The sequence below is a fragment of the Girardinichthys multiradiatus genome, chromosome 13, assembly GCF_021462225.1.
Source record: "Girardinichthys multiradiatus isolate DD_20200921_A chromosome 13, DD_fGirMul_XY1, whole genome shotgun sequence".
NCBI lineage: Eukaryota > Metazoa > Chordata > Actinopteri > Cyprinodontiformes > Goodeidae > Girardinichthys > Girardinichthys multiradiatus.
This window is the reverse complement of record NC_061806.1, coordinates 25,276,944-25,297,432: the sequence shown is the minus strand read 5'-3', so window position 1 is coordinate 25,297,432 and position 20,489 is coordinate 25,276,944. Positions and strand designations below refer to the sequence as shown.

The 20,489-nt window shown below is 40.9% G+C and overlaps 1 protein-coding gene across 1 annotated transcript in view; it reads left to right on the top strand.

Annotated features, from left to right (window-relative positions):
- jarid2b (jumonji, AT rich interactive domain 2b) overlaps positions 1-20,489 on the top strand; it is a 121,820-nt gene that overhangs the window by 83,873 nt on the left and 17,458 nt on the right. Inside the window, exons 5-6 of the mRNA XM_047384821.1 lie at positions 9,122-9,340; positions 13,565-13,809. Coding sequence (XP_047240777.1) covers positions 9,122-9,340; positions 13,565-13,809 — 464 coding nt within the window. The remainder of the gene's footprint in view (positions 1-9,121; positions 9,341-13,564; positions 13,810-20,489) is intronic.

The window sequence follows — 20,489 nt, the reverse complement described above, 5'->3', positions numbered from 1 at the left end:
CTCGGCCCCCCACACCCACACCAACCCCACTGCAGTGTTTGCTTATCTTATCTGGCAAACATTACACATCCACCCGAAAGGCTTCAATCCATCATTCCAGCTGACGGCAACATAAAAGCAGTCAGAATGTGAAGGATTAGTTGGTGATAAAAGTAAGCAGCTAACTTTTCCCCCCTTTTTTGTTCAATCTAAGCTTTTTTTATTACTATTTTGAGATCTTTATTCAAACCCATGAATGGTACTGGTGAAGGCTTATTAAATGACAAGAAAAGTATTTTTTTAATGATCATAACTCTGATGCAACGTGTGGATAATCCCAAAGAGTAATTCTACCGCAAAAACAGATATACATCATGAATGTTCTCCCTCCTGCACTGTTCAGGCTATATATTCTGTATTTATCTGGTGTTTTCTTTATTTCTGCCGTAAACACACACATCCTTGCAAGCCAGCTGGAGTCGGTCCCTCCCCCTGTGAGCTCAGGATGGTGTTTATGTGTGGTCCGCGCCTGTAGCTGGCCTGTTTATATCCATGGAGAAAGCCATTTGGGTAGTAGCCAGACAGTCTGCCTCTGGCCCTTTTGGCCTCGGGTTAAAGCGAAGGTGCAGCGCTGCTGACAACGGGGCGGGGACAGCTCTGAGGAGATTGGAAGGAATTTATTTAACTTTTAAAACCAATTTTGAACATGACCGATGAGGGACGAAGTGGAATTCTTGGTGATTTTAAAATAATTCAAACTGGGGTGTACTGGGTGAACTGGGTGTTCAGGCTGGTGGTGTAGGGGTAGCGCGCGACCACATATAGAGGCTATAGTCCTCGAAGCGGCTGTCCCGGGTTCGAGTCCCGGACTCGGCGACCTTTGCCGAATGTCTCCCCCTCTCTTTGCCCCTCCTTCCTGTCTGCCTACTATCAAAAAATAAAGGCTTCTAGTGCCGAAAAAATTCTTAAAAAAAAAAAGACATTCAAACTGAAGAATAGTAGGAAATCTCAGACAAAGGATTAACGATCAGAATGAATAAACAGAGCTCTTTCGTTGTTTTTGCTGGTGCAATTTCTCTTGTACAGTTTGTTTCTGGTGTTGAGTATCTGCACCTTGGCAGTGTTTATCCTGCTGCCTCCTTGGCTGCCTGGTCAGACTGTCAACCCCACAGAGGTGCCTCTCAGGTGCAGTGAGGCCAATCCTGCTGCATTGCTTACATAACCTCCCAGCACTGGCCTAGTGAACCAAAGACCTTTAGTTCTGTTATGTGTTTGTATTTGGCAAATTCTCCTGCTACGCTATTCTGATTCCTGCAAATAAATGCAGCAACAAATTAGAATTAATCTGTGTGTAAGAAAATCTATGAAAACAGCTGTTTGGATCCCCGAACACATCTTTTACACCTTGAAACATGGTCATGTCAGCTTTATTCTGTTGGGGTGGAAAGGTGGATGGAACTAACTACAGGACACTACTAGAAGAAGAAAACTGCAAAAGTCTTAGGGCAGATGTTCACTTTCAGGGACTTTTCATCGTCTTTTAGAATTGCCTACTCAAAGTTCAGACCTAAATGTAATAGAGAATCTTTGGCAAGACTTCAGAATTAATGCCCACAAATGCTATCTGCCTAATCTTAGTGATCTTGAGGAACTTTGCAACTAGAAGATGGCAATCAATCTCTAGATAAGCAGAGCTGGTGGAGACATAACATAAAGAATCATGTCTGTAGCGGCAGCAAAAGATGGTCCTACAAAGTATTGACTCTCGGGGGTGGAAAAGAAATGTTCTTTACACTTTTCAGATTTTTATTTGTACAAACAATAAATTAACCAAATATACTTTTCCTTCCACTTCAATTGTGAAATACTCTGTTGGTCTATAACATAGGAACCCAGTTAATAACATTAATGTAAGGGGTTGTTTAACTACAAAATGTGAAAAAAGGCAAGCGTTGCAATTTACAGTGCCATGTAAAATATTTATAAGGTTTTTTATTCTTTGAAGACGTATATTTTAACTTCCAGGAACAGTGCAAAGCCTTTCAAACATATGTTTCTGCTTTGACAACTCAATTCTCCAAGGAATACGCTGCTTCTGCCCTGCTTTAGTATTTGGATGCTTTTAGACTGGCACCTGAAAACTCCATGTTTTCCTGCAGTAATGATTTTATGTTATTCAGTACTGACTCATTCGGACTTGTCCTCGAAAGCATGGCCACTTTGTATGTAACTAATGGCTTTGCTGAAAGTAAGGAGTTTATTTTTGGTAAACTGCCATTCTTCATAAAAATGATGAAGAGTTTCTCTTTTCTTCCCAGAAAGCCTGTTCTTATGTTTCTCCTACTCTCCTGCCAGACAGCGTTCTTACTTCCCTGCACTTAAATTCGGTTCTTATTTGTAAGTCATCACATCTACATGTTCCCATGGTGGCTAAACCAACCTGATTGACTATTAAAATTGTCCCCATTGTTTTCACTTCCAGTTAAGGGGACAAAGGAAGGGTGGCTTGAAAAAGGAAGGGTTTGTAATTATGCCACCCCACTCAAGAGCCCCGTTAAAAATGACAATCCTAATAGAATCTTTCAGACCTAATTATGACTTGTCTGGCCAGAATGAGGTGGATAAAAAGCTGGTGTAATTGGGGGATTGTAGTAGAAATGAGCATTTTTGAACAAAAAAAATCCACCCATTTTTGTATGCGTTTCCTGATGCCTAACAAATTCACTCAAGCAGTTCAAAGGAAAGGGGTTGAGAATTTTTGGTAACAACCCCATTATAAATGTATGCAATCCCTTAATAAAGGATGACTGTGGTCCGGACTGTGGAAGGAGGCTGGAGTACCCAGAGAGTACCCAGTCATGCTGTTAGGTTAACTGGTCTCTCCGAGCTGCTTTAAGGTGTGTGTGTGTGTGTGTGTGTGTGTGTGTGTGTGTGTGTGTTGCCCTGCAGCCCAGAACACCCTATGTTTTACCTCAGGTTGCCCTGCAGTCTGTTGCCATTGGCCTGCTGACCTCTTCTCAGAGCAGTAAATTACAACCATTTACCTAATGAAGCCAGTCATTAAAAGTTGATTGCACCAGTCTGTGTGCTCCATCATTGTGTATATTTTCAGTCTCTGCTGCATCTTTGGTGTGTGTTACTGCTGTCAGGGCCATGTGTGCTACCTTTTTGCATCTTTTGGTTAGACTGTGCTTATAACTCAGGAAAATAGTAATGCGGTTCATGTTCAAGCATATCTTATTTTGCATGTTGTATGTAGAGAAACTAGAAATGCAGGACGTAGCTTCTTGCTTTAAATTAATTTATCAGAGCTTATGTTTAGATTGAAATTTAGGGATGTCTTGATCTGATCTTAGGGTTTATTTTGGGATCCTGAAGAAGGCATTTCTATTAATGGTAATGAAGACAAAACTCAAGTATAGACACTTGTTGGTGTTATTGTCTGTTATTTTTTGAAGATACTTCTAGTGAACTGGGCTCTCACGTTTTGTGGGGCTATTTCTTTTAAAAATCAAGGTCTATTTTTTTGTGAATGGCTTTACCACAGCATTATAGGCCATGCATATTACATTATCTTATGAGTTTAAGGTTTCCCTAACAACAATGTTTATAAATACATTTTTTTACCCTTTACATTGACGTTCACAATGAAAGGGAGACTGTGTCGGCTCCTGCAGCTCACCGGTTTGTTTCTGTCGTGATCATCTTTTACATCGTAAAGGGAAGGCATACATTTTATTAACCAGGAGAAGAACTTTTCTTTAACCCTCCTGCAGTCCTAGCTTAGTACAGAGTGAGGCAAATGTCACGGGAGGTGCCAGAAAGAACTGCATGCAGGGTTGCTCTGACCCCTGCAGGACCAATAATCTAGGGCAGTGGTCGAAAATGTGATTTGGAGAGCTCCCTGCAGCCCGGCGTGTAGGAAAACCACAAAAGAAACGAGGTAAAACTCGACTAGCGCACACGGGTCCGTGTGACCCCTCCATGACTGCGGGAGGGTTAGGTTTTGTCAAGATGTGATAAACTGGCACCAGTTTCTCGCTGATCCCACCAGTGGGAGGGGTCAAATAGCACAGCTGAAGCACAGCAAAGATGGAGTTGAGGAGGACAACTTTCATCCTATGTCCTACAAATATTCCTAAGGGATGTTCTTTTCCATTTTCTTTACCTGATAAACCAACGTTTTCCAGCACAATACATCTGTATTCCTGAATTAAGACCAGTCACTAAATAAAATCTTAAATGTTAAATCTAACTCAAACTGGTAAAACGTACAAAAACTGAGTTCACTTAATAGAAGCTTTGCCTGTCTCGCTCATTTTAAAGATTTGTCTAAACAGATTTGTAATGAATTCCTTGTATAACGTTGCTGCTAATTTTAGGCTTATTTGCATATATTTATGTATAAGATGTATCTCTTCTGTTAGACATATAATTAATCCGGTGCCCTCAAATTTGTGTTATCTAAATTGGCTTTATATGTATTAAACGTGTAAAATCTAAGGCAAGCATTTAGTCTTCTCCAAAACAAGTATGCTAATTAAATAAAAGGCTTAATTCATTATGTGCTATTTTAAGTACTCTGTATAGTTTAATACAGGCCAACTGAATTCAGCCTTTTTCTCAGAGGCTTAACAATTATTTTAATTGGCTTATAATCACACATTACTTTCGATTAATGTGCTTTTAAACACTAAGACCCCCTAAAAGGGTAATAAAAACCACAGTAGTTTCTGCTACTATGCTATCGATTTAGTCATAAAGGCCTCACAACTTCATAAAATCCACAGTTTCCTGCTCACAGCTAGATTTAATCAAAGCTGTGAGAATATTGCATAACCACACACTCTTATGAAGTACAAATCGGCGATTCCAAACACCCGATTATAAAAATTAGAAAGAGGGGAAGAGTCTGTTCCTTTGCTTTTCTCTGTAGTGCCTTACAATTAAAAGAAACAGGCTGTGTTGCTGTTTTTGTTTTCTTGTGTGGAGAAATCTTTGGGGTTCCTCATGACTCAAGCATTCTTCCATCAAGCTATCATGCAAATAAACAACAGGATGAGCATTAAACTCCAAAGAAATGTCCAACTTGACCTGTCTTTGGTGACATGAACCAGACTCATTGCTCTAAAGCCCACTTTCTTTTATTCAGAAACATTTTTAGATGTTTAAGTTGTCGTTAATGTATGTAGCAACCATTATCAGTTTGCTGTAGATAAGGCGAAATGTTGTTGGGAAGATCTCACACCTGTGAAGCTCTCTAGTTTATTTTTGAGTAAAGTTTTACTCCATTTCTGTGTTTTCCACCTATCTTTGATGTTTGCTTAACTTTATTCCGTAACTTTTTGTGCGCTCCGTTTTTGCATTAACAACCTGGTTCTGAGGGCAAAGTTTAAAACCTCCAGACATCCAAACATGGGGTTTATAGAGACCACCGCCACTGTCCTATCTCAAGGTGACCTCCAGCAGTCAATGGAAGAATTGCTGTCCTCTGTGTTTAAATGGTCCTTTATAAAAGGACGTGCATAAGGGAACTGCGTTTCTGTGGGGATGCAGCCAGCCCCGTGAGCATTGGATAAATATAAGACTTGTTTTCCTGGATGGATTCTTATGTAAAATTCGGGCTGATTCTCCCATTTTCCTACATTGATCTCCCCTTTCAGATGAACATAGGTCATAAAAGTCTGAAGGAGACCATTGAAATAACCTTCCTCTCGACATCTAAGTGTTATTCCTGATAACCTTCAGGACTTTAAGCAAATTGAGTTCTTACAAACAAGAGCACATGTTTTTAGATTAACTCTTCTTCTTAATGGTTTGTGTTGTTGCTTAGTAGTTTGTCTTATTTTCTTTAGCTTTTAGCCATTAGTACTGAGTGGACATTACTTGGCTCATATTGGACTTGATTTTTAGGAAACGGATAGACTTTCCATGTTCATCCTTCAATATATATTAATATAAGAAAAAATATATAGTAAATCTGCTTCTTAATAATAAAAATTTTTTAAGTAGCTCATATCTGCTACAATATATACAGATGCAATTTACAAAAAACCTTTACATCTGTCCAACTAGAAATGCAGTTAACTCACAGATTTATTAGTACAGCATTATGGGATTTATTAATATGGCTGTTGGCTCTTTGACCTTTTGTTTGGGGCTGACTGAGGGTAACGTTGGAGGCCATCTGCTGCCAAAAACAATTCCCCTCCGCTGTGCTCATACTGAGCTGCATTTCTGAGAGACGATGGTGAAAGTTATGAGCTGTGACAGGAAAAGGAAAGCGGGAAAACGCCGGCTTTCTTTTCCAATAGGGTCGGTAATTGACTGTAATCCTGTTTAGAAGAGTGAAAGAGACAGATTTGGGATTGGCTCTGCAGCAAGAGACTTTCACAAGTAATGTGAGCACATGTACATAATGTATGTCTCAGAACTGTCAAAAGCTGGAGCCTCTGTGGAAAGACACTGCTTGTTGCTTACTGTCAGCGCTCTGGACCCAATCAGCTATCAGTTAGCTATCAGTCAAAATTTGTTCTCCTTTTCCCTCTGCTCTGCGTTGGACTGCTCTCATTGCTGTGCAGCGTCGTTGGAGAAATAAGTTGGCTTAACAGGAATGCAGGAAAAACACCAGAAACAATGGGCACTGTGAGTGTCAAATTAGAAACGGAAATTCTTCAAATGCAAGCTTATCAGAAGAAGATTGGAAAATGCTAGTTGTGCTGGCGTATCCAGAAACAATAGAGCTGTCATCAGGCTAACATTGTGCCGTGCATGTCCTTGATTATGTTTGTGCATTTAACTGTGAATGTAACAATGGTGGCCCTCCGTTCTGAGCAGCTCGGAGAGCATCAATGGACCACCAGCTGTGATAATAACAGATTAAAACCAGCAGCACAATCAGCATTACTCTCAAACCTCCGAGGGACTTATTTTTATGTTAATGTTTTAACACTGATGTTGATCCTTTTGGAACATTTCAGATTACAATCAAAAGGGATACCTTTTTATGTCCTAACAGCTGTAGCATGTTAACATAGACCTTTTGGCCAAATCTGCTTTTAGGCCAGATATTTTTTGTTTCACTCGCTCTGACTTTATGTTGGTGTTCCTGTGCCGTTTCCAGGAGGAAGGAACTTGATTCACCTTTTTTCCAAGATTTGCACAAGCATGCAAAAACATGCATGTTTGGAAACATGTTTGTTCTTCCAGATATTATTCACTCTTCCATTGTTTAAAAGTTATTCGTCCGTCAGTCCATTAGTTTGTCCAACCATTGATTTTTTTTCATTAGTCCATCCGTGTGTCTTTATCCATCCTTCCACCGATGAGTTTTGTCCAACCATATATTTCTCTGTCCATCTGTCCTTCCGGCCATTACATTGTTCATCCATCTATACTGGTCCTTCTCAAAATATTAGCATATTGTGATAAAGTTCATTATTTTCCATAATGTCATGATGAAAATTTAACATTCATATATTTTAGATTCATTGCACACTAACTGAAATATTTCAGGTCTTTTATTGTCTTAATACGGATGATTTTGGCATACAGCTCATGAAAACCCAAAATTCCTATCTCACAAAATTAGCATATCATTAAAAGGGTCTCTAAACGAGCTATGAACCTAATCATCTGAATCAACGAGTTAACTCTAAACACCTGCAAAAGATTCCTGAGGCCTTTAAAACTCCCAGCCTGGTTCATCACTCAAAACCCCAATCATGGGTAAGACTGCCGACCTGACTGCTGTCCAGAAGGCCACTATTGACACCCTCAAGCAAGAGGGTAAGACACAGAAAGAAATTTCTGAACGAATAGGCTGTTCCCAGAGTGCTGTATCAAGGCACCTCAGTGGGAAGTCTGTGGGAAGGAAAAAGTGTGGCAGAAAACGTTGCACAACGAGAAGAGGTGACCGGACCCTGAGGAAGATTGTGGAGAAGGGCCGATTCCAGACCTTGGGGGACCTGCGGAAGCAGTGGACTGAGTCTGGAGTAGAAACATCCAGAGCCACCGTGCACAGGCGTGTGCAGGAAATGGGCTACAGGTGCCGCATTCCCCAGACCTGGGCTACAGAGAAGCAGCACTGGACTGTTGCTCAGTGGTCCAAAGTACTTTTTTTGGATGAAAGCAAATTCTGCATGTCATTCGGAAATCAAGGTGCCAGAGTCTGGAGGAAGACTGGGGAGAAGGAAATGCCAAAATGCCAGAAGTCCAGTGTCAAGTACCCACAGTCAGTGATGGTCTGGGGTGCCGTGTCAGCTGCTGGTGTTGGTCCACTGTGTTTTATCAAGGACAGGGTCAATGCAGCTAGCTATCAGGAGATTTTGGAGCACTTCATGCTTCCATCTGCTGAAAAGCTTTATGGAGATGAAGATTTCATTTTTCAGCACGACCTGGCACCTGCTCACAGTGCCAAAACCACTGGTAAATGGTTTACTGACCATGGTATCACTGTGCTCAATTGGCCTGCCAACTCTCCTGACCTGAACCCCATAGAGAATCTGTGGGATATTGTGAAGAGAACGTTGAGAGACTCAAGACCCAACACTCTGGATGAGCTAAAGGCCGCTATCGAAGCATCCTGGGCCTCCATAAGACCTCAGCAGTGCCACAGGCTGATTGCCTCCATGCCACGCCGCATTGAAGCAGTCATTTCTGCCAAAGGATTCCCGACCAAGTATTGAGTGCATAACTGTACATGATTATTTGAAAGTTGATGTTTTTTGTATTAAAAACACTTTTCTTTTATTGGTCGGATGAAATATGCTAATTTTGTGAGATAGGAATTTTGGGTTTTCATGAGCTGTATGCCAAAATCATCCGTATTAAGACAATAAAAGACCTGAAATATTTCAGTTAGTGTGCAATGAATCTAAAATATATGAATGTTAAATTTTCATCATGACATTATGGAAAATAATGAACTTTATCACAATATGCTAATATTTTGAGAAGGACCTGTACATCTGTTCGTCCATTCGTCCACCTCTGTGGAAATATTTGCCATGAATAAAAAGTTTTGTTATAATTTGATTAAAAAACTAGGAATTGGTCTCATAAAGTGTTGAGTTTTTAACATTGAAAATTTTGTAGGAACCCTTCTTATGTTCTTGCTTTCCTTCTATTTCTCTGTGCTCAGGTTCCACTGCCTTGCCTAGTAACATGGCCTACTTTGGAAGCTCCCAGGAGGAGGAGGACCTGGAGGAGGAGCAAGAAGAGCAGGAGGAGGAGGTGCGGAACAACGCTGGAGTTCACACACATGGTGCAGGAGGGAGCAGCCTAGCTTCTGCCTCCTCCTCTTGCAACTCTACACCTCGCAAGGGCAAACTCCCCGCCAGGCAGCCGCTCAATGGGCACGGTAAGGGCCAGAACTGGAGCTGGGAACAAAGCGTGCCATGTTGTTATGACTAACAAATGTTGAGTTCACACACCGGACTGCATGTTTTCAGTTAGTGTAATGTATCACAAAGATCCCGGTGAGAGGAGTTAATGAAGGAGAGAAAGACCGGAGTGAAGCAGGTAGAGAAGAGCTGAAAGATACAACAAAGAAAAGAACGACATACAGGCACAGGTTATATATCTCAGGAATAACTAGAGCCGACTCCAGAGTTCAGAAGCATACTTGGATCATAGACAGATAAAAGACAGACATCTAGTTCTTGTCCTCATTTGTGTGCATATGTTAGTTTGCACATGTAAGCAGATATCTGTTTGCACTTCTGCTTTGAACCGTGGAGACAAGCATGCTGCATAGAGCTGCAGAGAAGTGCATCAGTTCTTTCCACCCCAATTAACTTATCTTACTAGGCCCTAACAAGGTGTTTATGCACACACTGCAACAGCTGGTCAGGACCCCAGACACACACATGCAACACACTACCAACATATGTACACCCCTAGGGGGCATCGCAGACATTCAGATGAATGCACACAGTTTCACACGCAGTGCACGGCATTTAGAAAATCCCACACAAGCAAATCTATGCTTTAAAGACCACTGTCCTCCTAATATTATTGTTTTAAAGACTGGGCTGTCAGGTCATTTAATAGGAAAAACAACCTCAATGTTGCATTTCCAGTAATACGTCTGCTCGGTGTGTAATAGTAGATTTAACACTTGCTAAATGTATAAGTGGTTTTCAGAATTGCATTGGGCTGAATATGCATTGACCAGTATGAGATTTATATGATATGATGACTTTGAGTAAAAAAGCCACTTTATAACAGTATTTACACACCGATTGTATAACATAATCTAACTGCCGCTTACTTTTTTTTTTAATTTGTTCTGATGAATAGCGTGAGAAATTTAAAAAACTGGCGAAGGAAGGGCAATTCTGCCTTATTCTATGCTGCATACAGTCAGGGAAAACTCCCATATTTGCAGTTCTTTTTTCTGGTGTCTCATGAAAATCACTTCAAACTGAATCCTGTAACCTGCCAATGCCTTTAGTATACACCTTATAGCGTTTTCCAAAGTGAACCAGGAAGTTCTTCCTCTAATCCAATCATTTCATTTGTAACAAGGGCTAAATTCTATATTACCTCCAATTTCCTTCACTGACTCTTACTCCTTCCTTAGTGTGTTAAATGTACCCCCCCCCCTCACAGGTCGTCCTAGGTCGTCCTCTCAACTGGAATGTAGAGGAGTTAACTAAAGAGAAAGATTAATGGGATTAAGAACAAGGTGAAAACGTCATATAGATTTGTGAGTTTGAACTCTTAAAGACCCGGAATCTGCCTTAGTACTTTGATGCATACATCCTTCCTAGATAACATGTATCTGCTGCCTAAACAAGAAAACTGTCCATGAAGTGCAAACAGTGAAACGTGCGTGAACAGACCCAGGCTTGCTTCGTGCACGAGGACAGCTTATTCTCATTCTCTTATCTTGCACACAAACACTGTTTGCAAAGCAACTTGGTGCCTTTGCTGTGATATGCTGAATAAATAGATAAGGAAGAAAACACGCAGATATGCTTTGTAGGGGACAATAGAGATGAATAGGGTTAAGGACACTGAAATGCAAATTTGTGTACCTGAGAGCTGACAACATTTAAAAAGGCATGCTCACTTTAGTGCGTCTTGCTGAATTAGGACTGGGGACGAATGGGACACTATAATATGCAGCTGGTCTCCTGTCCAACAGGAACACTTATATTAGCTCTTAGGGAGAAAAAGAAGGTAGGAAGCCAAAAGGAGGATGAGGGCAATCGAGAAAAAAGAGAAATGAAATTGGTGAAAGGTTGAGAGATGTTTTATTCAGGGAGGTAGCAGGAGACAGGAAATGCTTTACACTGTAGCTCATTCATCAGCGCTCCCTCTTTCTACTATTTCTCTTTTTGGCCATCTGCCATGTTGACTCAGCTAAATTAAACAGCTTTTAATGGGGCCAGTTTTTTTGCTGAGATCACTTCTCAAAATGTCAGGATTTTTGTCTTTTTTTTTATCCTGCCAGGGGCACCAAGAGACATCCAGATGCTCAAAGGTGTTTAGGTGTGGATGCACACATGGACTGTATGTCCTCTATGCATTCTTACATCAAAAGGCTTAAAGAAGGAGGCCTATTTAGGGTGCATGTGGCATCACTGACAAGACTCAAAAGCCCATTTTGAGCAGCTTCATTGACAAGCAGCATAAAGACGTCTTCATGCACTCAGTAAATCATGCTCATTCTAGAGAATTTGTCACTTCCTGCTATAGGATCGTTCCACATGCCCCTTTTAAAGAAAAAAATGTACGGATTTGGTGTGTTGGTTTGTTGTACCAATTTGAAGTTTCTGCCTGGTTCAAGAGGCTAAATATCTTTACAGTTGCTACAAAGCGAATGGAGCTATGTTGAATTCCGGCCTGGTGAACTGTTAGCTCCTCTCGGATTGAAGGAATAACTATAAGTGGTTTTAACACATTGGTATTTTAAGGCCTAACGTCTAAATGGTTCTAAATGGGTCTGTGAGAAACCCCTAGCTGATCCAGAAACCTTTTTTTGCATTTTGTCATGCTACAACCAAAAATTTGTATGATATTGTTATTTTTTTTTGTGATAGACCAACACAAACTGGTGCAGAATTACAAAGTGAAGGGAACAGATGCATGGTTTACAAAAACTTTTAAATAATAAAAAAGAAGCGATAGATGTTGCGTTCATTTGTATGCAGCCTTTGTGATGCTCCTAAAAAAACGACTGCATTAACCAGATAATTATTGAAAAGGCAGGGTAACTCTGGAGAAGATGCAGAGATCCACAACTCAGGTGGGAGAATTTCGCAACAGGATAGCTATTAGGTGTAAACTCACAAAATCTGGCCTTCATGGAAAAGTGGCAAGCGGTTCTTCAAAGAAATGTGTAAGTCACACAGCAAACACGTGGAAGCTGGGGCTCTGGTCAGATAAGACAAAAAATGTAACTGCCACTTTTTGCCCTCATGCAAATCATTATTTTTGGTGAAAAAGCTAATTTTGCACCCTTAAAACATGATCTCCACCATGAAACGTGGTGGTGGCAGCATTATGCTGCAGCAATGCTTTTGTTCAGCTGGGACAGGGAAGCTGATGAGAGGCGATAAGATGATGGATAGAACTTAATGCAATGCTGGAAGAAAACCTGTTAGAGACTGCAAAACACGTCATCATCAAGTACAACAACAACCCAAAACATGGTGGTTGAAGACTTGCAGCTGTAAATGCAACAAAAAGGGCTTCTACTAACTTTGTTGGTCTGTCACAATAATATACAGGGGTTGGACAATAAAACTGAAACACCTGTCATTTTAGTGTGGGAGGTTTCATGGCTAAATTGGACCAGCCTGGTAGCCAGTCTTCATTGATTGCACATTGCACCAGTAAGAGCAGAGTGTGAAGGTTCAATTAGCAGGGTAAGAGCACAGTTTTGCTCAAAATATTGAAATGCACCAACCCCTCTACATCAAAGGTTTCGGTTGTAACTTGACAAACTGTAACAACATTCAAGAGCTGTGAACGCTTACCTTCTTAACAGTAGCTAAAAATAAAGAAAATAATTTTTTTTTTTGTTCAAGCAGTTTACTCTCTATGCTGGCTTTTACTTCCTAAAATTCCCAGAAGTAGCGTAAGAGACAGTTCCTTCAGCTGTCAGACCTCTTTCTTGCATATCCACCTCCCATAAAAGCATCTGGGGGCTATAACCTTTGTTACTTTTAAGGACAGGCTTAAACATTCCTTTAGCGCGAAGGTTATATTTGATGCTTACTCAGGGGTCCTTTAGTTTAGCTGCAACTGTGTTAGTGAGCTGAGAAACTTAATTCTGCAATTTTTGAATTGAACTGTATTCAACTGGATGGATTTGGACTTGCATTGAACTCAATCTGAACCTCAGGGCCTTGAGCTGATCTTTGTTGTTAATTGCCTTAGAAAATGAATTGAAATGAATTGCGTTAATCCTGTTGCTTCACTCCTAGAAGAGTTCTGGTTGAAGTCTTCTAAGAGTGAACCTGTTTATTTACCAATAAATATATGTATATATTGTGTATGTGAATACTCATTTAAGAAGCTAAAAACATTTAAAACAGCACCGCTGATCCATTTTTCTTTCATGTCTTTCTAGTTTTTAACAACCACGGCAAAGCAGGGACCAGGGAGAGTCCGAGACCGAAGGCAGGTACACACAGCAGGGACACACCCGCACCCCCACTGCCGCCTCCTCCACCACCTCCTCCACCTCTTCTGAGGGAGCGCAGTGAGCGGGCAGAGGCGCGGGGGCATGCCAGGGAGCTGCAGGCCTTAGCCAGCAGTAGAGGCACCGTCAACGGGCTGGCTTCGAGGAGAGCAGCTGAGGAGCTACGGAAGCAGGTAGAGATTGAATAAAAGCATTTGTGGTTCTACCTGGGATCGATCTTTAACTCATATTGTCTGCTGGACAACTGTCAAATCAGTAGTATTTCCCATAATTGTGTAGGTCATGCCTTGGCCATAACGTTTCTGCCCACCACCACTGCAATTAATGCAGATGGAAGATTTTTTGGAGAGGACTTTCACTGACAAATTAAATGCTTGAAACGAATAATGTTAGGTACACAACTAAGTATCTTTTATTAACTTATCGTCATTTTAAATTCATAGTAATTAGGACGACAAACATTCAGTAGGTTTTGCTGAACAGCAGACTTGGGCACACCCATTGCTTTCATATAGTGACCCATATCCCCTTCCAGCTGCTGAGAACAGCTAAAAGGTTTTTCAAAAACAAGAAACTAGAAAACTTACTTCCAAACATAAGAGACTATTTTTAAGTTTTCAAATTCAGACTAATTTGTTCATTTCATTAAAATGTTGCATGTTAATTTATTGCTGAGCAGGTAAAAATAAAGCACAATAGAGTCACTTTTGCGCTTTTGATTTTTTACTAAGATATAATATTTGTGGAGATCAAAGTACTGTGAGTACTTTCATTTTTTGACCTGTGTGGCAAAATTTACAGAAATAGAACCTTGAAATGTATCCCTCTGTTTAGTGAATCTATGTCAAATATAAGTTTCAGTTTTGAGGCTGAATTACTGAAATAAATAAAGTTGTTGAGGATATTCTAATATATTTTGATGCACCTGCACACCATATCTTAGGAGGTTTGGTTTATATTATTATTATTATTATTGTTAGCGTGCTCCTAATTTCTTTAATCCTCCCATCTGCTACCTCTATTCATCTCCCTCTGTGATTTATTCCAGCTCATCCTTGCCTCTCTTTCTACATGTTCCATTCTACCCTCTCTTCCGCCTCCTCTCCTTTACTTCTCCTCCTCCTCTTCTCCATCCATTGTGTCTGAGAGAGTAATGATTGTGTTTTGGCCTCCTGCGACTGCAGCTATATTTAGTAGCATTGGCAGAGAGCTGCGAAAATCCTGCCTCCCCTCTCCATGGCACTTAGCGGGTTTCAAGGAACCCCACAAAGTGAAAACAGAGGGAAAGAAGGCCCGACAAAGGCTTCAGTCCGAAAAACTGGCTTCGTCTCGTCTAGTTGGTTAATTAAAAGCAACTGTCTGCTGAAACTCTGTTTTGGCTCGCCTTTTCTCTTCTCCACCTTCTACATTATGATTCCCAGCCTTTTTAAATGCCAGTCTTCATCCTGCTGTGTTCGCTGTTGCACGGTCCAGCTGCTAATGCACACTCAGAAGCATGGTTTATGTTTTAAAGTGGTTGGCATTGTCCAGTAAGAGCAGCAACAAATCTTAATGAGAGTAACTTCCTGCCAAGATAAACTTCATACTCATTTCCTAGTAGTATGCTGTCACCCTGTGTGGTCTACTGATTTATTTTACCTCATATTCTCTCATCCATTTCTCCTGTCTTCGCAACTTTCTACCTCTAACCCTACATTGCTTCAGTCATTTAGAAGGATTACGTTCCCCTGAGTTTCCCTGGTACAATGGCATGAACAGCATGTATGTTCACCATAGGAGTTCAAGATGCATTTAACATTTATTCTTATAACCAGCTGTGAAACTATAGGCTCAACCATACCAAAGGTCAAGTGATCAAGCAAGCGAAAAGCGAACCAGGGGTTGCGTGTGTAAAACTACAGGTCCTTCTCAAAATATTAGCATATTGTGATAAAGTTCATTATTTTCCATAATGTCATGATGAAAATTTAACGTTCATATATTTTAGATTCATTGCACACTAACTGAAATATGTCAGGTCTTTTATTGTCTTAATACGGATGGTTTTGGCATACAGCTCATGAAAACCCAAAATTCCTATCTCACAAAATTAGCATATCATTAAAAGGGTCTCTAAACGAGCTATGAACCTAATCATCTGAATCAACGAGTTAACTCTAAACACCTGCAAAAGATTCCTGAGGCCTTTAAAACTCCCAGCCTGGTTCATCACTCAAAACCCCAATCATGGGTAAGACTGCCGACCTGACTGCTGTCCAGAAGGCCACTATTGACACCCTCAAGCAAGAGGGTAAGACACAGAAAGAAATTTCTGAACGAATAGGCTGTTCCCAGAGTGCTGTATCAAGGCACCTCAGTGGGAAGTCTGTGGGAAGGAAAAAGTGTGGCAGAAAACGCTGCACAACGAGAAGAGGTGACCGGACCCTGAGGAAGATTGTGGAGAAGGGCCGATTCCAGACCTTGGGGGACCTGCGGAAGCAGTGGACTGAGTCTGGAGTAGAAACATCCAGAGCCACCGTGCACAGGCGTGTGCAGGAAATGGGCTACAGGTGCCGCATTCCCCAGGTCAAGCCACTTTTGAACCAGAAACAGCGGCAGAAGCGCCTGACCTGGGCTACAGAGAAGCAGCACTGGACTGTTGCTCAGTGGTCCAAAGTACTTTTTTCGGATGAAAGCAAATTCTGCATGTCATTCGGAAATCAAGGTGCCAGAGTCTGGAGGAAGACTGGGGAGAAGGAAATGCCAAAATGCCAGAAGTCCAGTGTCAAGTACCCACAGTCAGTGATGGTCTGGGGTGCCGTGTCAGCTGCTGGTGTTGGTCCACTGTGTTTTATCAAGGGCAGGGTCAATGCAGCTAGCTATCAGGAGATTTTGGAGCACTTCCTACTTCCATCTGCTGAAAAGCTTTATGGAGATGAAGATTTCATTTTTCAGCACGACCTGGCACCTGCTCACAGTGCCAAAACCACTGGTAAATGGTTTACTGACCATGGTATCACTGTGCTCAATTGGCCTGCCAACTCTCCTGACCTGAACCCCATAGAAAATCTGTGGGATATTGTGAAGAGAACGTTGAGAGACTCAAGACCCAACACTCTGGATGAGCTAAAGGCCGCTATCGAAGCATCCTGGGCCTCCATAAGACCTCAGCAGTGCCACAGGCTGATTGCCTCCATGCCACGCCGCATTGAAGCAGTCATTTCTGCAAAAGGATTCCCGACCAAGTATTGAGTGCATAACAGTATATGATTATTTGAAGGTTGACGTTTTTTGTATTAAAAACACTTTTCTTTTATTGGTCGGATGAAATATGCTAATTTTGTGAGATAGGAATTTTGGGTTTTCATGAGCTGTATGCCAAAATCATCCGTATTAAGACAATAAAAGACCTGAAATATTTCAGTTAGTGTGCAATGAATCTAAAATATATAAATGTTAAATTTTCATCATGACATTATGGAAAATAATGAACTTTATCACAATATGCTAATATTTTGAGAAGGACCTGTATAGAGTAGAAGCATTATCATAATGCAATTTACTGCGACTTTACGCTGCAGTATTTAAAGAAGAACCATTTGTTTAGTTATGTACCCTTGTCCTCAATTAACCTCCCATATGGTACCACACAAAGGAAATTACAGTCCATGAGATTTAAGTGATGTAAACTGTAATCTGTTTTATAATCTGGTTTTTAATTTTGCTTTGGAAGTAACCCCCCCCCCCAGCTTCAGCCAGTCACAAGGTACTTAACGATTTTGCTTTTTTTGTTTTAAATTGCACTGTTTTGTTTTATTGTTTTTTATTAAACGTGTAGCTGTTCAGCACTTCATTTGAATGTGCTTTACAAAAAGTGATTATTTAATATACCTACATTTTTGCAAAGGGAAGGAGGCACATTCATCTCAGAGATACCTAACCTGTCTCCTTCCTGAATAGGATGATGGCTGGACATCATCCTATTCATGCTGTTCATACATGGATGTAATTTAGAAGCTGAATGTGGCACCTTTAGGCACATTGGACATTGTACTCAAGGATGAAGAAGACTTGTGAAGGTTCATAGTTATCTTCCCCTTTTTTTTCCTTGATGTCACATGAGGAAGCAGTGTTTGAGGTGTTGCCTGAAAATATATCCACCTGAATCAAAAGGCATAATTACCTACGTTACATGTCAGCAAGTTTGGCAACAGCCTGGTCATTAAGCATTTATTGGATTCAGGTATGTTGGAGCAGGGATGCATATTAAAGTTGCAGAACAGTGGCACTCGAGGACATGAGTAGTTGCTGGGAGGTGAACCCCTGCTCCAGTCTTAAGTATTTGCAGCATCTTAACAGATTGTCCTGGAAATACCCTGTATTTAGCTCCATCAATTCTGACCAGCTTCCCAGTCCCTGCTGGACACCCCCCCCCCCCACTGCCAAGTTTCATGGTGGGGATGGCGGGTTCAGCGGATTAGTTTTTCACAGCAGAGCATTTTGCTTGTAGGCCAGAAAGATCCATTTTGGTTTTGTTTGACCAGAATACTTTCTGTGTCTCGTACATTGCTTGTGGCGAACTGCAGATGGAACTTCTTATGGGTTTCTTTCAGCAATTCAACAATCTCGCCACTTTTCAATACAGGCCAGATTTGGGGAGTTGGCTTGTCGACAGATTACCCCATCTGGATGTCAGCAGCAGTTCCTCAAGATAGTGTTTTATAATTGAATTCTTCTTTTAACTTTTCCACAAGGGATACTGTGCCTTCTACTGTGTTCCTTGGTCTTCATGATGACGTTTTTTCACTACTATTCTTAACAAACCTCTTAGGCCTTCACAGAACAGTTTGATTTATATTGAAATTAATTAATCGCACACAGGTGCACTCTAATTACTTTACTTTCTCTTAACGAGGATGCACTACTTTGTGTTGGTCTATTACATACGATCCCATTGAAATGAATTGAAGTATGTGGTTGTAATTTGACAAAATTTAAAAACTTTTAAGAGGTATTAAAACTTTTCAGTGATATGAACCAGATCATCAAGTAATGCGGAGAAAAACGGCTAGAAAATCCGAGCAGACCCACGTAATGTACCACATCCAAAAGTCACTCTCAGACCTGGTGTTTGTTGCAACCTGGAGCTTTGAACATTCTTTGTTTCTGCCCCTGGGAAGTCTCCTCTTGGTCTTTTTCTTGGTCAGCAATGCTTAAATTTGAAATATGATCGATTCATTAAAAACTTACATTATTACAGGGAAATCAAAACATAGAAATACAATTGGCTCCCTTTCTTCAAATGCAAAACTCCAGCTTAGATCAGTAATGGACAAAAACTTGGTATCGACAAGTTTCTGTTGTTACTATGAAGAGCGTACAGGAGTGTTGAACAAGAACAAATCTCAATGTTGGGCTTCCCTCTTTCCCAGGGTTAAATTTCCTCCTTTCTTTTTCTAATCTCAGTTTGGCCTTCTCCTTTAGCCCTTCTTATGCATCCCCTCTTGCTCGTCTTCTCTGGGCCAACTCCTGCTGACGTTGGTTCTAAAAAACAAATTTCCTGCAAGCCCTGAGCTGGGCTATAGCAACACATGATGTCATCTAGACCCACCTCCCTCTCCCTCCCCGTCCTCTCACATGCAGCTGAAATCCTTTCTGCTCCCATTTGCTCTTGCCTTATGTTTTTCTCTCCTTTTGGCCATATTGTCCCTCTGAGTCTGTTCAGATTTATATTGCTTTGTGTCGTTTCTGTGGATCCTTCTTTCTTTATTTTCCTGCTTTCATTCCTTCCTTTCTCTCCTCCTTATTTACCAGACAGAGTAATTGTGGAGAGAAAACTGAGAGACCTGTTAGGTCTCCCCTTATCAGAACAAGTCTGCTGAGCCCTCTTGTGGTGGGAAGTAGGATTGGCAGTGTCAGTCTGAACCCCTTGATCAGCAAACTGTAGTTCAATAGACATAAGATGATCTGAACAAGTAGTGGTTCAGTATTTTGAATATAAACACCACAAATAATATTCATCACATGCTGATAAATGCTGTGCTCTTACTGTTTTTTTTATTCTCCCTTCATCTCACACCTTTCCAACCACTCCCTCTGCCCTCTTTCTTTCCTTTTTCACCCTTTCTTCCTCATCCATTGTGTGCATGTGTGTTAGGAGGAGGGGGAACTGATTGACGGAGGCTGGGTTAGGTTTCAGTGTACCCTTATCTTTTAATGGCCCGGTCTTTGTGTTGGCCCCTGCCACCTGAGACGACACAATACAATACAATACAATACATGTGAATACACACACACACACACACGAATATGAGTGTGATGCAAGAGCTTTTCAAAGGAAAACCTGTCAATGGGCCGGCTGTAGCTTACCTCCTGTGGCGCCTCAGCTGTGATTGATAACTCAATCTCTACTTTCTTCTTCTTCTTCTTACCCCCCATTCTTTTGTTCAAGCTTATCTAAACAGAGGAACATAAAGACCCCACAAACTGATTGCAAGAACCCGTAAACATTCCTCATGTCTTTATCAATTTGGAGTATTCCTACCTTGCATCTAAGTCTTGAAAAAAGAGCCAGCAAAGTTTATTTATATAGTACGTCACAGGTAAAAATACAAAATAGGTGGACACTATAGGTGTAAACATCCAAAGCACAAATGAGCACTGCTGAAATCAAAAAGGTCTAAAACAAATCATACATAACATAATACAGCACTAAAACACAAAAGACTCCTTATTAATTAAGCTGAATATCATCAGCATATAAATGAAAATACATTTTGAAGTTTTTGTTTAATTATAAGTAATTAGGGGGGAAATGTATATGATTACTAGATGGGACCTGGAACTGAACCCTGTGCCACCCTGACGTTTCGGC